Source organism: Oncorhynchus mykiss, chromosome 23 (genome assembly GCF_013265735.2).
Source record: "Oncorhynchus mykiss isolate Arlee chromosome 23, USDA_OmykA_1.1, whole genome shotgun sequence".
Classification (NCBI taxonomy): domain Eukaryota; kingdom Metazoa; phylum Chordata; class Actinopteri; order Salmoniformes; family Salmonidae; genus Oncorhynchus; species Oncorhynchus mykiss.
The window spans coordinates 59946803-59962214 of NC_048587.1; the positions used below are offsets into that span (position 1 = coordinate 59946803).

The window sequence follows — 15412 nt, forward strand, 5'->3', positions numbered from 1 at the left end:
AAATAAATGTTTTGTCATACCCGTGGAATATGGTCTGATATACCACGGCTGTCAGCCAATCAGCATCCAGGGCTCAAACCACCAAGTATATAATTTAGCATATAATACACATTTGCAATCAATCTAAGCAATGAGTGGGCTATTTTAGCTAGTAATCTGTTTCACAAAAAGGTGTTGTGACTTGCAACAAACATTTGCATTTTTGTAATTTAACATTAGCCATTAGCCGTACTTCTTCGTTCTGGTCCCCGGTGGGAATCGAACCCACAACCCTGGCGTTGCAAGCCCCATGCTCTACCAACTGAACCACACCGCACAGCTACGTGCTTTTCTTTCTGAGAACTGTTTCCATTTCTAGGAAAACTAAATCAGACATTTCAAAACATGAGTTGTTTCCCCATCAACTTCCTCTGTCCAAGAAGTCATAGAAAGACAGCATATCAGCCCAGCCACTGAATACTTACTTGAACCGGTCACCAGCAAAGTTAGCCAACTAGTTGTGACGTACAGCCTAGGTAACTGCCTCGCTGACAGGCTAAAGTTAGCTAGCTAACGTTGGTTAACAAATCAAGAAAATGAGTGCAACATTTCAACTCGTGTTTCAAATACAGTTCTATTGAGATGTTGTGCATACATCTAGAAAGTGCTACCACAATCCTGATGAAAACCGATACCAAACTTTGCAAGGATGAAGTAATTTGCCACTTCGACAAAACTGTGAACAATAAACAACGAAGCGCTAAAGCAACGTTAGCCACATAGCTAGTTGACTAGCCTAGCAAACTAGCTAGCTGCCTTTTGATGTTGCAAATCCAATGTGAAGTGAAAATAGTTACCACTTTCAAAAGGCAAGCATTTCCTCCATCCTCCAGGAATTCCACAACAAATATAAACACTGTGCAAAGTGATACTTCAGAGAATAGATTTATCTCCTAAAAACTTTGCAACTTCAAAGCTGCAAAAATGTTGCAACTGTACGCGGCTCACTTTGTGACAGTAGGTGGTTTCCTATAGATGCGCAAGCGCGCCAATTGACCCGCTTGGGTTGTCACGTTCAGCTCACAATGTGGCAGCTAGCTAAAACCCCGGCTGTGTAGTTTCTTTATTTTCACGAAATCGCACTGATTATTCGCCTACCTGCTAGGTTCGCTATTATCCGGAGGCTCCATAGTAGGTCGAAAAATCCTCGGTTCTAGTGGTGCATGGGACCATCCATGACAATAACAGTTTAAACGCTGTTTGCACGTTTTCTTTTTGCAAGAGCTGGTCGAAAAGGCGTCTTTCTGCGAAGTTTTTTTTATCCCCCTGCAGAGTTGCAGCTCCCGGGGTTGTGCGCTGTCGCCATCTTTCCAGCAGTCATTGAGGAGAGCTACGGCCAATGACTGTATATATGGCTACGGCAACTCGTACAGTTCATCCGTTCACCAGCCTAGTAATATAGCCAAATGGTGTGACAAGTATGATGTGGTTATAATGCATTATAAAACTTGCCATAAGCATGTATCGAATTCTGTCCCCTTACAATGTAATTATAAAGGATCATGCATGCTTATAACGAGCATCAACGCATTATTTGTTGGCTTTCTCGACTAAAGTGTTACCAGGGCCAGACTACCTAATTTTCTATCTTGTTATAAAGTTAATTTTATATCACACAAAAGACAATCGTTTCAACTGTCAGAAGTACATTGTTTAAAATACTTACTTGTCCTAGATACAATTGTAGCTTACAAAAAGTGACTCATAGGAATGTTCCCTGCTCTGTGTTCTCTAAATGCTCATAAGATTCACTCTTTATACGGAATTGTCTTTAATTTATTGCAACTATTTTACATCTATTTCATTGCATTCTAGAGATTGTTGGCCTCTCCATCGCCTAAAGCACTAGAGTAATTATGGTTGTATTTGATCAAATAGAACCATAAGAAGGAACAGTGAAGAAGACACAGTGAAGCGTTGGTAAATACTCAATACATTACTGGGAGTTTATATATGGAGCAACATTTCTTCTTCATACAGTGAACAACAAATGTGCCCTTCAAAAGGATGTGGTCTGTTGGGGGTGGCTAGTCATTTTTGTTGAGCACAGAAAGGACTGTATAGTTTATATATGGAGCTCATTCATGTGGACATTTTGTCTGTTTGACAGAAAATTGCATAGTTACATAGAATAACTAGAGTACCCTTACACGGTGTGCGTGTGTGTGTGCGTGCGTGCGTGTAAATTTGCTTCAAACCTACCATCTAGTTCAATAACAGGGGTAGGCTACATTTCCTTCAACCACAGGTAAGTGTCTCAATGATAAACACGTCATCATAAACATATTTTAACATTTATATAAATCAATACATACACAATAATAAACGTAAGCAAAGTGGACTTCTAAAATGAGATCAAATCAATCAATAACAGTGTGCACCTCTGGCCAAGGGCACCCTTTGACCAAACGGGGGGAAACAGCTGATTGAACCAGGAAGTATACTATGAGTCTGAGATATTAGTTTGTCACAGAAACAGATGGGCTAAACCTTAAAGAATCTCTGGTTGAACAATTAAGTACTTTTAATTAACTTACAATCAGTTCCCAATAATTGTTTGTATGTAGGCCTCCTTAACAAGATTTAATGGCGTGCCAGATTTATAAAACAACAGGGAAATGCGTACTGCCTGAACAAACGGTATGTGTGTGTGTCTGCGCACTTGGCTACTGTATGTTTGACTGTGTATATTCTATGGTAATGTCTGTCATCGATTCAATTGGCCCGTGCATTCAAGCAGATAATCATCATTGGTCACCGCCTTTCAAAGTGTGTTGCATTATGGGAATACAAAATGTCCAACTTGCGCCTACATGTCAACTGCATGAACTTTACAACAACCATGTGATCAAGTTCATGAAGTTTCGACTTAAGTCGACTTATATTTTCTGCAGTTGCTCCTCACCGGCAGCCATCGTCTGCATTGTGGGAGGCACTAATTCTACTACAATAGGCTGTATTTAGACAGACAGGCCATTTTTTTAACCCTTATTTTACCAGGTAAATTGACTGAAAACACATTTCATTTACAGCAACATCCTGGGGAATAGTTACAGGGATTAATGAGCCAATTGTATACTGGGGATGATTAGGTGGCTATGATGGTATGAAGGCCAGACTGGGAATTTAGCCAGGACACCAGGGTTAACACCCCTACTCTTACGATAAGTGCCATGGGATCTTTAGTGACAGAGAGTCAGGACACCCGTTTATGTCCCATCTGAAAGACGGCACCCTACACAGGGAAATGTCCCCTATCACTGCCCTGAGGTGTTGAGATATTTGATTGATTTTTTGACCAGAGGAAAGGGTGCCTCCTACTGGCCCTCCAACACCACATCCAGCAGCATCTGGTCTGCAGCATCTTGCCAGCAGCATCTGCTTCAGAGGCAACTAGCAGTGGGATACAGGGTGGTATGCTGCTGGCAATTTTCCCCTAATTGGTCCTGATTGGACCAATCACATCAGATCTTTTCACATCAGATCTTTTTCGGAACTGATCTGATTAGTCAAAATAGCAATTAAGTGAAAAAAAATATCAGAATTGTTGTGTTGTGGTTTCACGTTAATTTCCTGCAGTTTCCTGACTCGCAGTTCTACTTGCAACCACAAGATGGCAGGACAATATTACTATCCAAAGATAGTTTGCAGTTAGAGAGAGAAATTCTTGATTTTTTTTTACAAAAGCAGGTGAACAACACCACAAACTACTGAAAATGTCCATGGGTGTTTCTCAATAATATCTATTTTTTTCTGAAGCATGCCCTACTTCTCACAAATCTAAAAGCAACTGATTACTGGGGCCATGGGCTAGAGGGAAGTAAAGAAGTCCACACACAGGCAATGAAAAGCTTATTGAAGTTTGCTGGACTGTGAGCAATATAATTGTGTAACCTGCAAAGTAGATGTATCTGGTATAAAGGGTTAATAGAATATGGAGTTAGTAGATTAGCATTTGTTGCTATCACCTTTAAAACCCATGCCACACCTCAGTTCTTTCACACAGTTACAATCTCAGTCAATCTTTCTCACTCACGTCAATCTATCTTCTCTTATTTGAAACTTTCATCACTTTCTTTTCCCAATCTCTATGCAGAAATGTTTACGTAAGTACACACACACACACACACACACACACACACACACACACACACACACACACACACACACACACACACACACACACACAGCCTTCAGAGCTGTAAAACAGGGAAATAAAGTTGATGAAAATACATGGCCTCTCACTTACAGGGTTATCTATGGCCCTTGGGCATGAGAGTTCCTGGTGTGCAGTGTCGCTCGTAGTGTAGTTCTGGTCCAGGGATTTAGTTTGTTTCCCGTGATTAACCATGAAGTCAATCAATGGTTGTACAGTTTATGGAAGGGAAGGCCTATCAGATGAAGCGTGAGGAAGTGAAAATAAGCCATTTACAGTTTCCTTATGGGAACAACACAGGCATTCAACACTCTTGTTCCTTTCATCTTCTTTATCGTTTATTTAACACCTGGATTTAGTGTGAATATTACAGTTCTATACCAATGGCACGATAAGTCATCCTAAAAGCCTTTCTATCTGAAAACATATTGTGAATATTACGATGCTATAATAATGGTATGATAAGTCATCCTCTCAACACATATTTCAGCCTTTCATATGTAGCCTGGTCCCAGATCTGTTTGTGCCGTGTAGCTAACTCCTACTGTATGGTCGTTGCCATGCAGGCTCTTTGGGTCAGTGAACATAATGGTGCTCAAGGAATAATGGAATGACCTCATCATTGTGGAGTGCTATTATCAGTTGAATAGAACCCTGTAACAATAGATGTTATGCTTTGCATGATGCTAGAGGCATGAATACTGTACACACTTAGGGCCCCAGCACAAGTGTCATCAAACAGTCCAACCAGGGACAGACTGGGTCCTGGACCAGAAATCAATCCTGTCATTTCCAACACACTGGCTCATTTCCAACCGGTGGTTAGTACTCTGGCGACATCGTATGCCCGAGGGGTAGCAGGAGCAGACGTGACATTTGAGGCCCTCACACTTCCATGAGGCCCCCGAACTAGTCAATTTATTTCCATGAGGCCCCCACACTGGTCCATTTATTTCCATGAGGCCCCCACACTGGTCCATTTATTTCCATGAGGCCCCCACACTGGTCCATTTATTTCCATGAGGCCCCACACTAGTCCATTTATTTCCATGAGGCCCCCACACTGGTCCATTTATTTCCATGAGGGCCCCACACTGGTCCATTTATTTCCATGAGGCCCCCATTATTAGCCAAATAACGATCATTCTGCTCAAAAAACTCAAATAAGCCATGCCCACTGGGTTAAAAATTGACCAGCCATTCTGGCATCTGACTGAACTGCCCTATAGCCAGTCTGTCCCTGAGTACAACACAGGGGATGGTACCAAAACTGCAGTATATGACTGATTATTCAAATTCTAGCTTCCAGGTTCTTTGTGTTTGTCCCACCAACGTCTTTCACATAAAAGGTCATTCCATTAGTTTCCATTTGAAACATGGTTAGTCCAGGGTTTATGAGATCTTAGTGTCTGTTGGCTTTTTAAATTGGATCAAAACTGCACAACTCCAGTGTGTTGTAATGCGGTTATGTCTGATTAAAAATACAATTTGTGGCCCAGTAACAACATTTACCTCATAATTACCACACAATTCAACTTGAATGGGCTTGAAGGGATCTGGGCTAATTATGAACAGGAAACGTGTATGTTATGAAGAAGACAGTCAGCACTCGCAATTAAACTTTCACTTTGATTTGTTTTCAATCAGCAGTCACATTGACACGTTTCAGCCAATAAGTCTTCATCAGCCATACACAGCATGGTTCTTTTGTTTTCTGTGTATTTAACCATTTACAATCGATATGGGTCATAGTCATGGCCGCATTCTGTTCTACAGTGTTGTTCTTTTAGAACCCTGTTCTAGTTTTATAGAATTTGTGGTTCTGTTGTAATCATGCAATGTGGATTCTTCTTCTCTAAACAATAAGGCATCAGTGGGTCAAGTCACTATGACAACAGAGATATCCTTTGACCATCTTGCTAAAAAGAAAAAGGACTTTATTTTTCAATGACAGAAATGTCCAATGCACGTTTCTTTTTCATTTCAACCCCGCCAAAAATATATACCCACACAGAGGTTGAAGCAGAGGGTCAACCATAGAATGATGCGCCTGGATCAGGTTAGTTGTAAAGGGCCTTGCTCAAGGACACAACAGCAGTCCGTAGCACATGAGATTCTGATGCTAGCCAGCAACAGGGAGTCAAACTTATGTTATAAACTCAATAACTAGCCTTCTGATGTCTTAGGCCAGCTACATGGTCTGTAACCTGACTCATTATGTCTAGGGGTCTTAGGCCCAGCTACATGGAACCTGACTCATTATGTCTAGGGGTCTTAGGCCCAGCTACATGGTCTGTAACCTGACTCATTATGTCTAGGGGTCTTAGGCCCAGCTACATGGTCTGTAACCTGACTCATTATGTCTAGGGGTCTTAGGTCCAGCTACATGGTCTGTAACGTGACTCATTATGTCTAGGGGTCTTTGGTCCAGCTACATGGTCTGTAACCTGACTCATTATGTCTAGGGGTCTTCGGCCCAGCTACATGGAACCTGACTCATTATGTCTAGGGGTCTTAGGCCCAGCAACATGGTCTGTAACCTGCCTCATTATGTCTAGGGGTCTTAGGCCCAGCTACATGGTCTGTAACCTGACTCATTATGTCTAGGGGTCTTCGGCCCAGCTACATGGAACCTGACTCATTATGTCTAGGGGTCTTAGGCCCAGCAACATGGTCTGTAACCTGCCTCATTATGTCTAGGGGTCTTCGGCCCAGCTACATGGAACCTGACTCATTATGTCTAGGGGTCTTAGGCCCAGCTACATGGTCTGTAACCTGACTCATTATGTCTAGGGGTCTTAGGCCCAGCTACATGGTCTGTAACCTGACTCATTATGTCTAGGGGTCTTAGGTCCAGCTACATGGTCTGTAACGTGACTCATTATGTCTAGGGGTCTTTGGTCCAGCTACATGGTCTGTAACCTGACTCATTATGTCTAGGGGTCTTCGGCCCAGCTACATGGAACCTGACTCATTATGTCTAGGGGTCTTAGGCCCAGCAACATGGTCTGTAACCTGCCTCATTATGTCTAGGGGTCTTAGGCCCAGCTACATGGTCTGTAACCTGACTCATTATGTCTAGGGGTCTTCGGTCCAGCTACATGGAACCTGACTCATTATGTCTAGGGGTCTTTGGTCCAGCTACATGGTCCTTAACCTGACTCATTATGTCTAGGGGTCTTAGGCCCAGCTACATGGAACCTGACTCATTATGTCTAGGGGTCTTAGGTCCATCTACATGGTCTGTAACCTGACTCATTATGTCTAGGGGTCTTCAGCCTAGCTACATGGTCTGTAACCTGACTCATTATGTCTAGGGGTCTTCGGCCCAGCTACATGGTCTGTAACCTGACTCATTATGTCTAGGGGTCTTAGGCCCAGCTACATGGAACCTGACTCATTATGTCTAGGGGTCTTAGGTCCAGCTACATGGTCTGTAACCTGACTCATTATGTCTAGGGGTCTTCGGCCTAGCTACATGGTCTGTAACCTGACTCATTATCTCTAGGGGTCTTCGGCCCAGCTACATGGTCTGTAACCTGACTCATTATGTCTAGGGGTCTTAGGCCCAGCTACATGGAACCTGACTCATTATGTCTAGGGGTCTTAGGCCCAGCTACATGGTCCTTAACCTGACTCATTATGTCTAGGGGTCTTAGGCCCAGCTACATGGAACCTGACTCATTATGTCTAGGGGTCTTAGGCCCAGCTACATGGTCTGCAACCTGATTTGATGTGTGCATAAATGTAAGAAATCAGCGTATGTTGTATTTACATGTGTGCCCAGGAGACAGCGAACTTACCGAGTTCAGGGCCAGCTCCATCTTGACCTCTTGGTTGGCCCGGGCAAGCAAATTATTAATATGTTCATGGGAACAAAATAAATATGCACAAAAAACTAACTACAAAATGGCATGCCCAGCTAAAGAGGTTAACTAACTAACAGAAACAAACAAATGCCGGCTGAGAGGCTTCTGGCCTCCTCTCTCTATCCCGGACTGGCTTCTGAACTGTCTCTTTCCCAGACTGACAATCATCTAAGGAATTACCAAGGCTTTCTGTCAGAACACAGCCATGACCCGGTTCGTGTTGCCAGCTGGGGATGGAGTGTGAAAGTGTATCACGGTAGTGTGTAGCCTAACTGTGTACAAACACTACACTACCCCCCATATCAAACTACTTAGTATACAACCTTGGATTGACTTCTGATTACTTCATGCTCTGCTAGGAATCTCAAATTCCCAATACTGGGGCCTTGAAATAACAGCACACCGCAGAACACAGTCTATTTTGGACGACTGCTCTAACTGGCACAGAACCAACACACAGAGATCGGAAAAAAAGTTGTGTTCATTCAAGGACTAGCCTGTCGAAATTGTAGCTTGCCTAAGCACAACACAACACTGTTCTTTTTTTAAAGAGAACTCAATGGTCAGTAGTGGATTCAAAACATACTTGTAATTGCTATAGCCGGAATAAATATGATAACATATTTTCAAGCGTTGTAGCCTATAGAAATATTATAATTCCGGTCATACTATTTTAGCATTATGAAAATCTTGCCTCATTATTAAAATTATAAATGGAAATGAGAAGTGCCAGTGATTTTCTTTCTAGAAAACTAGGAAAGGCTTGATGTGGCTTATTGTGACCATCCACCACCACTCAACTAGGACTGACGTCCTTGTAGCTAAAGTCATAGTCCAAAGGTGAATCGCGATTTGATTTTAGACATTGATGATCTTTTACTCACAAATACCTTTTTCTTTTTAGGTTATACTTCATGTCTGTATAGGTTATACTTCATGTCTGTATAGGTTATACTTCATGTCTGTATAGCTTATTCATCATGTCTACGTTGTATCCAGCACAGAAAAAAGTACTGAAACAAGGAATTAGGTAATTATACCGATGCAGGAGAACTTTGATCCTCCCCTTCATCTCCCCATTATTTTGGAAAATTATCTTGGTCATACATCATATAGTTACAGGAAGTAATTCACTCTAGTCAACTCTTTGTTTCTAGTTACTTCCTCAAACAACAGCCAAACATAAACCACTGTATCTTGGTCATACTAGACAACCATTTACAGACAATGGTTGACTCTATGTTTTCAAGTACTTCCTCATAATGAAACCTTTTCATAACCTGCAACGGTTGAGTAAATGTTACATAGCTGACAAAAATATCCAACCACTCTCTGCCCCCCAAATGGCACCTTGTTCTCTATATACATATATATGGTCAAAAGTAGTGTACTAGTGAATAGGATTCCATTTTAGACTCACAAACTGGTTCCTCTTGTCGCTGTGAAAAAACCCTGATGACTTATAGGCGTGTATTGTTTAAACTGAGATGGATAAGAATGTACAAGATATAGCCTGAAGAGAAGCAGTTCAGGTTTATCTACATTGTTAGAAGAAATGGTGCTATTGAGAACCAGGAAATGGAAAACCAGTACTCACTGAAACAATTTTCCACAATAAAAAAATACTTTTCATTATGAACTATTGAGTCTTGCAAGTCAATTATTTGTGCTTTATAGAACCGAAAAAGGGTTGGCTTGGCTTGCATTTTATGTGATCCTAAAAAGCAGAGGCGTCATTTTTTAATTTAACCAGGCAAGTCAGTTAAGAACAAATTCTTATTTACAATGACAGCCTACCGGGGAACAGTGGGTTAACTGCCTTGTTCAGGGGCAGAATGACAGATTTTTCCCTTGTCAGCTCAGGGATTCAGATCCAGCAACCTTTCGGTTATTTGTCCAACACTCTAACCACTAGGCGACCTGCCACCCCTCATGCCAAGGGGGCACAAAAGACACGTGACCCCTCAGATAAAATAAATACAAATAATTCAGATGTTAAATGAATTACTAAACTTAATTTTTAAGCCTAGCGGTATTTTGCGGAGGGGGCACACTGACTGGACCAGGGAAAGAGAGTACCCCCTCCTCCCTATTCTCCCTGGTAAGTGGTTCCATCAAAGGTGCACCACAGATCAAATATATGCTAGGCAGGACACTAGATACATGTAGACAGTATTGTGTCACGCCCTGACCTTAGATATATCTGTTTTTCTTTATATTTTGGTTAGGTCAGGGTGTGACTAGGGTGGGTACTCTAGTTTTTGTATATCTAGGGGGTTTTGTATGTCTATGTTGGCCTGATATGGTTCCCAATCAGAGACAACTGTTTATCGTTGTCTCTGATTGGGGATCATATTTAGGAAGCTATTTTCCTAATTTGTGTTGTGGGATCTTGTCTATGTATAGTTGCCTTAGTGCACATCAGTAGCGTCACGTTTAGTTTGGTTGGTTGTTGTTTTGGTCAGTGAGTTTTGATTTATTAAAATGATGTGGAACTCTACTCACGCTGCGCCTTGGTCCGATCCTTACAACGAACGTGACATATTGTCAGTGGAGGAGGAGAGTGTTGACAGACACACACATTGTTTGATGTGATTTCAGCTGCCAGTGATGGGCAGGACTTACAGGAGATATGTTGATAAATCTTGTTAAGATGGCGCCGGAAAAGAAGGCTGACATTTTACATGTTCCTATCCAATTGTGTTTTTTGTTTATTTCTTTGAGTTGTTTGTAACTTATTTTTGAACTCATTTTGTACATAATGTTGCTGCTACCATCTCTTATGACCGAAAATAACTTATGGATATCAGAACTGCGATTACTCACCACGAACTGGCAGAATCCTTTTTTTCTTTTAACAAGTCCGATGAGCCCGACGTGAATTACATACTGCTTTCTCTGGAACAGGCCCAGATCCCCATCATTTGCGTGTAGTGAAGGCGGAAAAAAACGGGCCGGGGGGCGGACTGCCTTCTGAGAATTTGTAGACGATTGAATAAACCTCAACTGCCTTCCATTCTGCTAGCAAACGTACAGTCTTTGGAAAATAAAATTGTTGAATTTAGTGGAAGATCAAACTGCCAACGGGACATTCAAAACTGTAATATCTTATGCTTCAATGAGTCGTGGCTGAACACCGACATTATCAACATACAGCTGGCTGGTTATACGCTATATCGGCAGGATAGAACAGAGGTGTCTGGTAAGACAAGGGGCGTCGGGTTATGTATTTTTGTAAATAACAGCTGGGGCACGATATCTAAGGAAGTCTTGAGGTTTTGCTCACCTGAGGTAGAGTATCTCATAATAAGCTGTAGACCACACTATTTACCTAGAGAGTTTTCATATGTATTTTTCGTAGCTGTCTACATACCACCACAGACTGATGATGGCACTAAGACAGTCAAAGCGTCACAGCCGAGAGCTGCCCTGTGACACGAGCTTACCAGATGAGCTAAACTACTTCTATGCTCGCCTCGAGGCAAATAATACTGAAACATGCATGAGAGCACCAGCTGTTCCGGAAGACTGTGTGATCATACTCTCTGCAGCCGAAGCGAGTAAGACCTTTGAACAGGTAAACATTCACAAGGCCGCAGGGCCAGACGGATTACCAGGATGTGTACTGCAAGCATGCGCTGACCAACATTTTCAACCTCTCCCTGTCCGAGTCTGTAATACCAACATGTTTTAAGCAGACGCTCTACTTTCCGGCTACCCGGATAAAGCACTAAATAAACTTCAGTTAGTGCTAAATACGGCTGCTAGAATCCTAACTAGAACCAAAAAATGTATCATATTACTCCAGTGCTAGCCTCCCTACACTGGCTTCCTGTCAAGGCAAGGGCTGATTTCAAGGTTTTACTGCTAACCTACAAAGCATTACATGGCCTTGCTCCTACCTATCTCTCTGATTTGGTCCTGCTGTACATACCTACATGTACGCTACGGTCACAAGAGCAGGCCTCCTAATTGTCCCTAGAATTTCTAAGCAAACAGCTGGAGGCAGGGCTTTCTCCTACAGAGCTCAATTTTTATGGAATGGTCTGCCTACCCATGTGAGAGATGCAAACTCGGTCTCAACCTTTAAGTCTTTACTGAAGACTCATCTCTTCAGTGGGTCATATGATTGAGTGTAGTCTGGCCCAGGAGTGTGAAGGTGAACGGAAAGGCTCTGGAGCAACGAACCGCCCTTGCTGTCTCTGCCTGGCCGGTTCCCCTCTTTCCACTGGGATTCTCTGCCTCTAACCCTATTACAGGGGCTGAGTCACTGGCTTACTAGGGCTCTTTCATACCGTCCCTAGGAGGGGTGCGTCACTTGAGTGGGTTGAGTCACTGATGTGATCTTCCAGTCTGGGTTGGCGCCCCCCTTGGGTTGTGCCGTGGCGGAGATCTTTGTGGGCTATACACGGCCTTGTCTCAGGATGTAAAATTGGTGGTTGAAGATATCCCTCTAGTGGTGTGGGGGCTGTGCTTTGGCGAAGTGGGTGGGGTCATATCCTTCCAGTGTCTCCTGACCCCTCCTGTCTCAGCCTCCAGTATTTATGCTGCAGTAGTTTATGTGTTGGGGGGCTAGGGTCAGTTTGTTATATCTGGAGTACTTCTCCTGTCCTATCCGGTGTCCTGTGTGAATTTAAGTATACTCTCTCTAATTCTCTCTTTCTTTCTCTCTCTCGGAGGACCAGAGCCCTAGGACCATGCCTCAGGACTACCTGGCATGATGACTCCTTGCTTTCCTCAGTCCACCTGGCCGTGCTGCTGCTCCAGTTTCAACTGTTCTGCCTGTGATTATTATTATTTGACCATGCTGCTCATTTATGAACATTTGAACATCTTTGCCATGTTCTGTTATAATCTCCACCCGGCACAGCCAGAAGAGGACTGGCCACCCCACATAGCCTGGTTCCTCTCTAGGTTTCTTCCTAGGTTTTGGCCTTTCTAGGGGGGTTTTCCGAGCCACCGTGCTTCTACACCTGCAAAAAGTGTGAAAGCTCTCTGAACTTTAAACTCTAAGCCACCTAATACAGGGATGGGTAACTGGTGGCACCCTCTTTGAAGGCCCTCTGAACTTGAATTTTTCTATAACTTTTTTGGGGGGGTTTTAGGCTGGGTTTCTGTACAGCACTTTGAGATATCAGCTGATGTACGAAGGGCTATATAAATACATTTGATTTGATTTGAAAGCCTATAGGGACGAGGTCAGAGACATCGCCGTGTGGTGCCAGGACAAGAACCTCACCCTCAATGTGATCAATGCAAAGGAGATGATTGTGGACTACAGGAAAAGGAGGACCGAGCATGCCCCCATTCTCATCAACGGGGCTGTAGTGGAGCAGGTTGAGAGCTTCAAGTTACTTGGTGTCCACTTCACCAACAAACTAACATGGTCCACGCACACCAAGACAGTTGTGAAGAGGGCACAACAAAACCTATTCCCCCTCAGGATGACTGAAAAGATTTGACACAGGTCCTCAGATCCTCAAAAGGTTCTACAGCTGCACCATTGAGACTGGTTGGTTGACTGGTTGCATCACTGCCTGGTATTGCAACTGCTCGGCCTCCGACCGCAAGGCACTACAGAGGGTAGTGCGTACGGCCCAGTACATCACTGGGGCAAAGCTTCCTGCCATCCAGAACCTCTATACCAGGCGGTAACAGAGGAAGACACTAAAAATTGTCAAAGACTCCAGCAACCCCAGTCATTGACTGTTCTCTCTGCTACTGCACGGCAAGCGGGACCAGAGCGCCAAGTCTAGGTCCAAGAGGTTTCTAAACAGCTTCGACTGACCAGTGCCCCTGCACATTGACTCTGTACCGGTACCCCCCTGCATATAGTCTCACTATTGTTATTTTACTGCTGCTTTTTAATTACTTGTTACTTTTATTTGTTATTGTCTTTTGTATTTCTTCTTATTTTTTCTTTAAACTGCATTGTTGGTACCTGTTGTATTTGGCGCATGTGACAAATAAAATGTGATTTGATTTGAAATGAATGTGGTCAAGCAATGTAGCCGATTGATTCCTTCTTGATGAATAAATAAAACAAAAATGTTTCTCTGTAATACTAGCCACCTAGCAATTGTATAAAGTTGTCTTTAGCTAGCCAGCTAGATAGGTCCCCAATCTCTCAACCTCCTAACTAGTTGTTCATGTCCCTGCCTCTACATACTGTAGCTAAACTACACTGTTGATGAGACGTTTCTCATGAGAAGCTGTTAACATAAATCTAATCAAACACACACATGTACACACATACACACAAACATACACACACAGCAGAGTGGAGTGTTGCAGTCAGGGAGATGTGGTCTGTCAGTACACAACATCTGGTGCCAGTCTAGGAACTCTGTAAAGGTTGTTTCCATAGAGACACTTTGCCAGCTTGCGTTGAAATGAGAAAGGTGTTGAGGGGATAGTGGAAGAAAAGAGAAGTAGTGGAGGAAAGGCGGATGAGAGAAAGAGAAGTGCTGGTGGATTTGAGCTTATCATAAGAAGGTAACAATGTTAGTAGGGTAGTGTGCATAGCCTACAGATAGAACATTAGATTGTGAACCTGGTCAAATAGATTCCATTTATCTTAAATGAGCAAAAGACTATTAAGTCTCATAGGCTGTGTTTACACAGGCAGCCCAATTCTGATATTTTTCATTAATTGGTATTTTTGACCAATCAGATCAGCTCTGAAAAAGAAACAATCTGATGTGATTTGTCAAAATACCAATTAGAGGGAAAAAATATCAGAATTGTCCATTTAAAAACATATATATATACATTTGTATTACTATTTATCAGGGGTAGCAGCAGCACCCTCAGCACCTCTACTTCCTGCAGCTATTCCACCCCTTTACTTAGATTTGTGTGTATTAGGTTGTTGTTGGGGAATTGTTAGATTACTTGTTAGATATTACTGCACTGTTGGAACTAGAAGTACAAGCATTTGGCCACACTCACAATAACATCTGCAAACCATGTGTATGTGACCAATAAAATGTTGTTTGATTTATGGGTGAACCTGCAATAAAGCATTTCATTGCACCTTGTACTCCTGTCTACTGTACTCCTGTCTACTGTCTACAGTATATACAGTGTATATGACAAATAAACAAACTTGTCTGGACATACACACACACACATACACACTGGTAGTCTATTGGAAGAGGGGTGAGACAGGCCACAGCACAGCCTACTAAAATAATAAAGTTGTCCCTCTAATGCATTGCTCTCATGTCTGTCTGTCTCTTTGGTAAGAGTTAACTCACAGTCAACAGTCAACCCCCCAATGTCACTTTCAGCAATAGGATGTAATCTTAGGAAACGGTGTGGTTTCACTACACCCTTGGCTTTCTCA

General features: G+C 42.7%; 1 protein-coding gene across 4 annotated transcripts in view; it reads right to left on the bottom strand.

Annotated features, from left to right (window-relative positions):
* LOC110503014 (mitogen-activated protein kinase kinase kinase 4) overlaps positions 1 to 1389 on the bottom strand; it is an 81212-nt gene extending 79823 nt beyond the window's left edge. For 2 of the 4 annotated variants that reach the window (XM_021581379.2, XM_021581378.2), the window contains exon 1: positions 1138 to 1389. In XM_021581379.2, coding sequence (XP_021437054.2) covers positions 1138 to 1169 — 32 coding nt within the window. In that variant the 5' untranslated portion in view covers positions 1170 to 1389. Of the gene's footprint in view, positions 1 to 836; positions 1012 to 1137 lie in introns of those variants that run through there. The other 2 variants (XM_021581382.2, XM_021581381.2) reach the window with 1 other exon arrangement.
* Positions 1390 to 15412: the final 14023 nt, after the last annotated feature.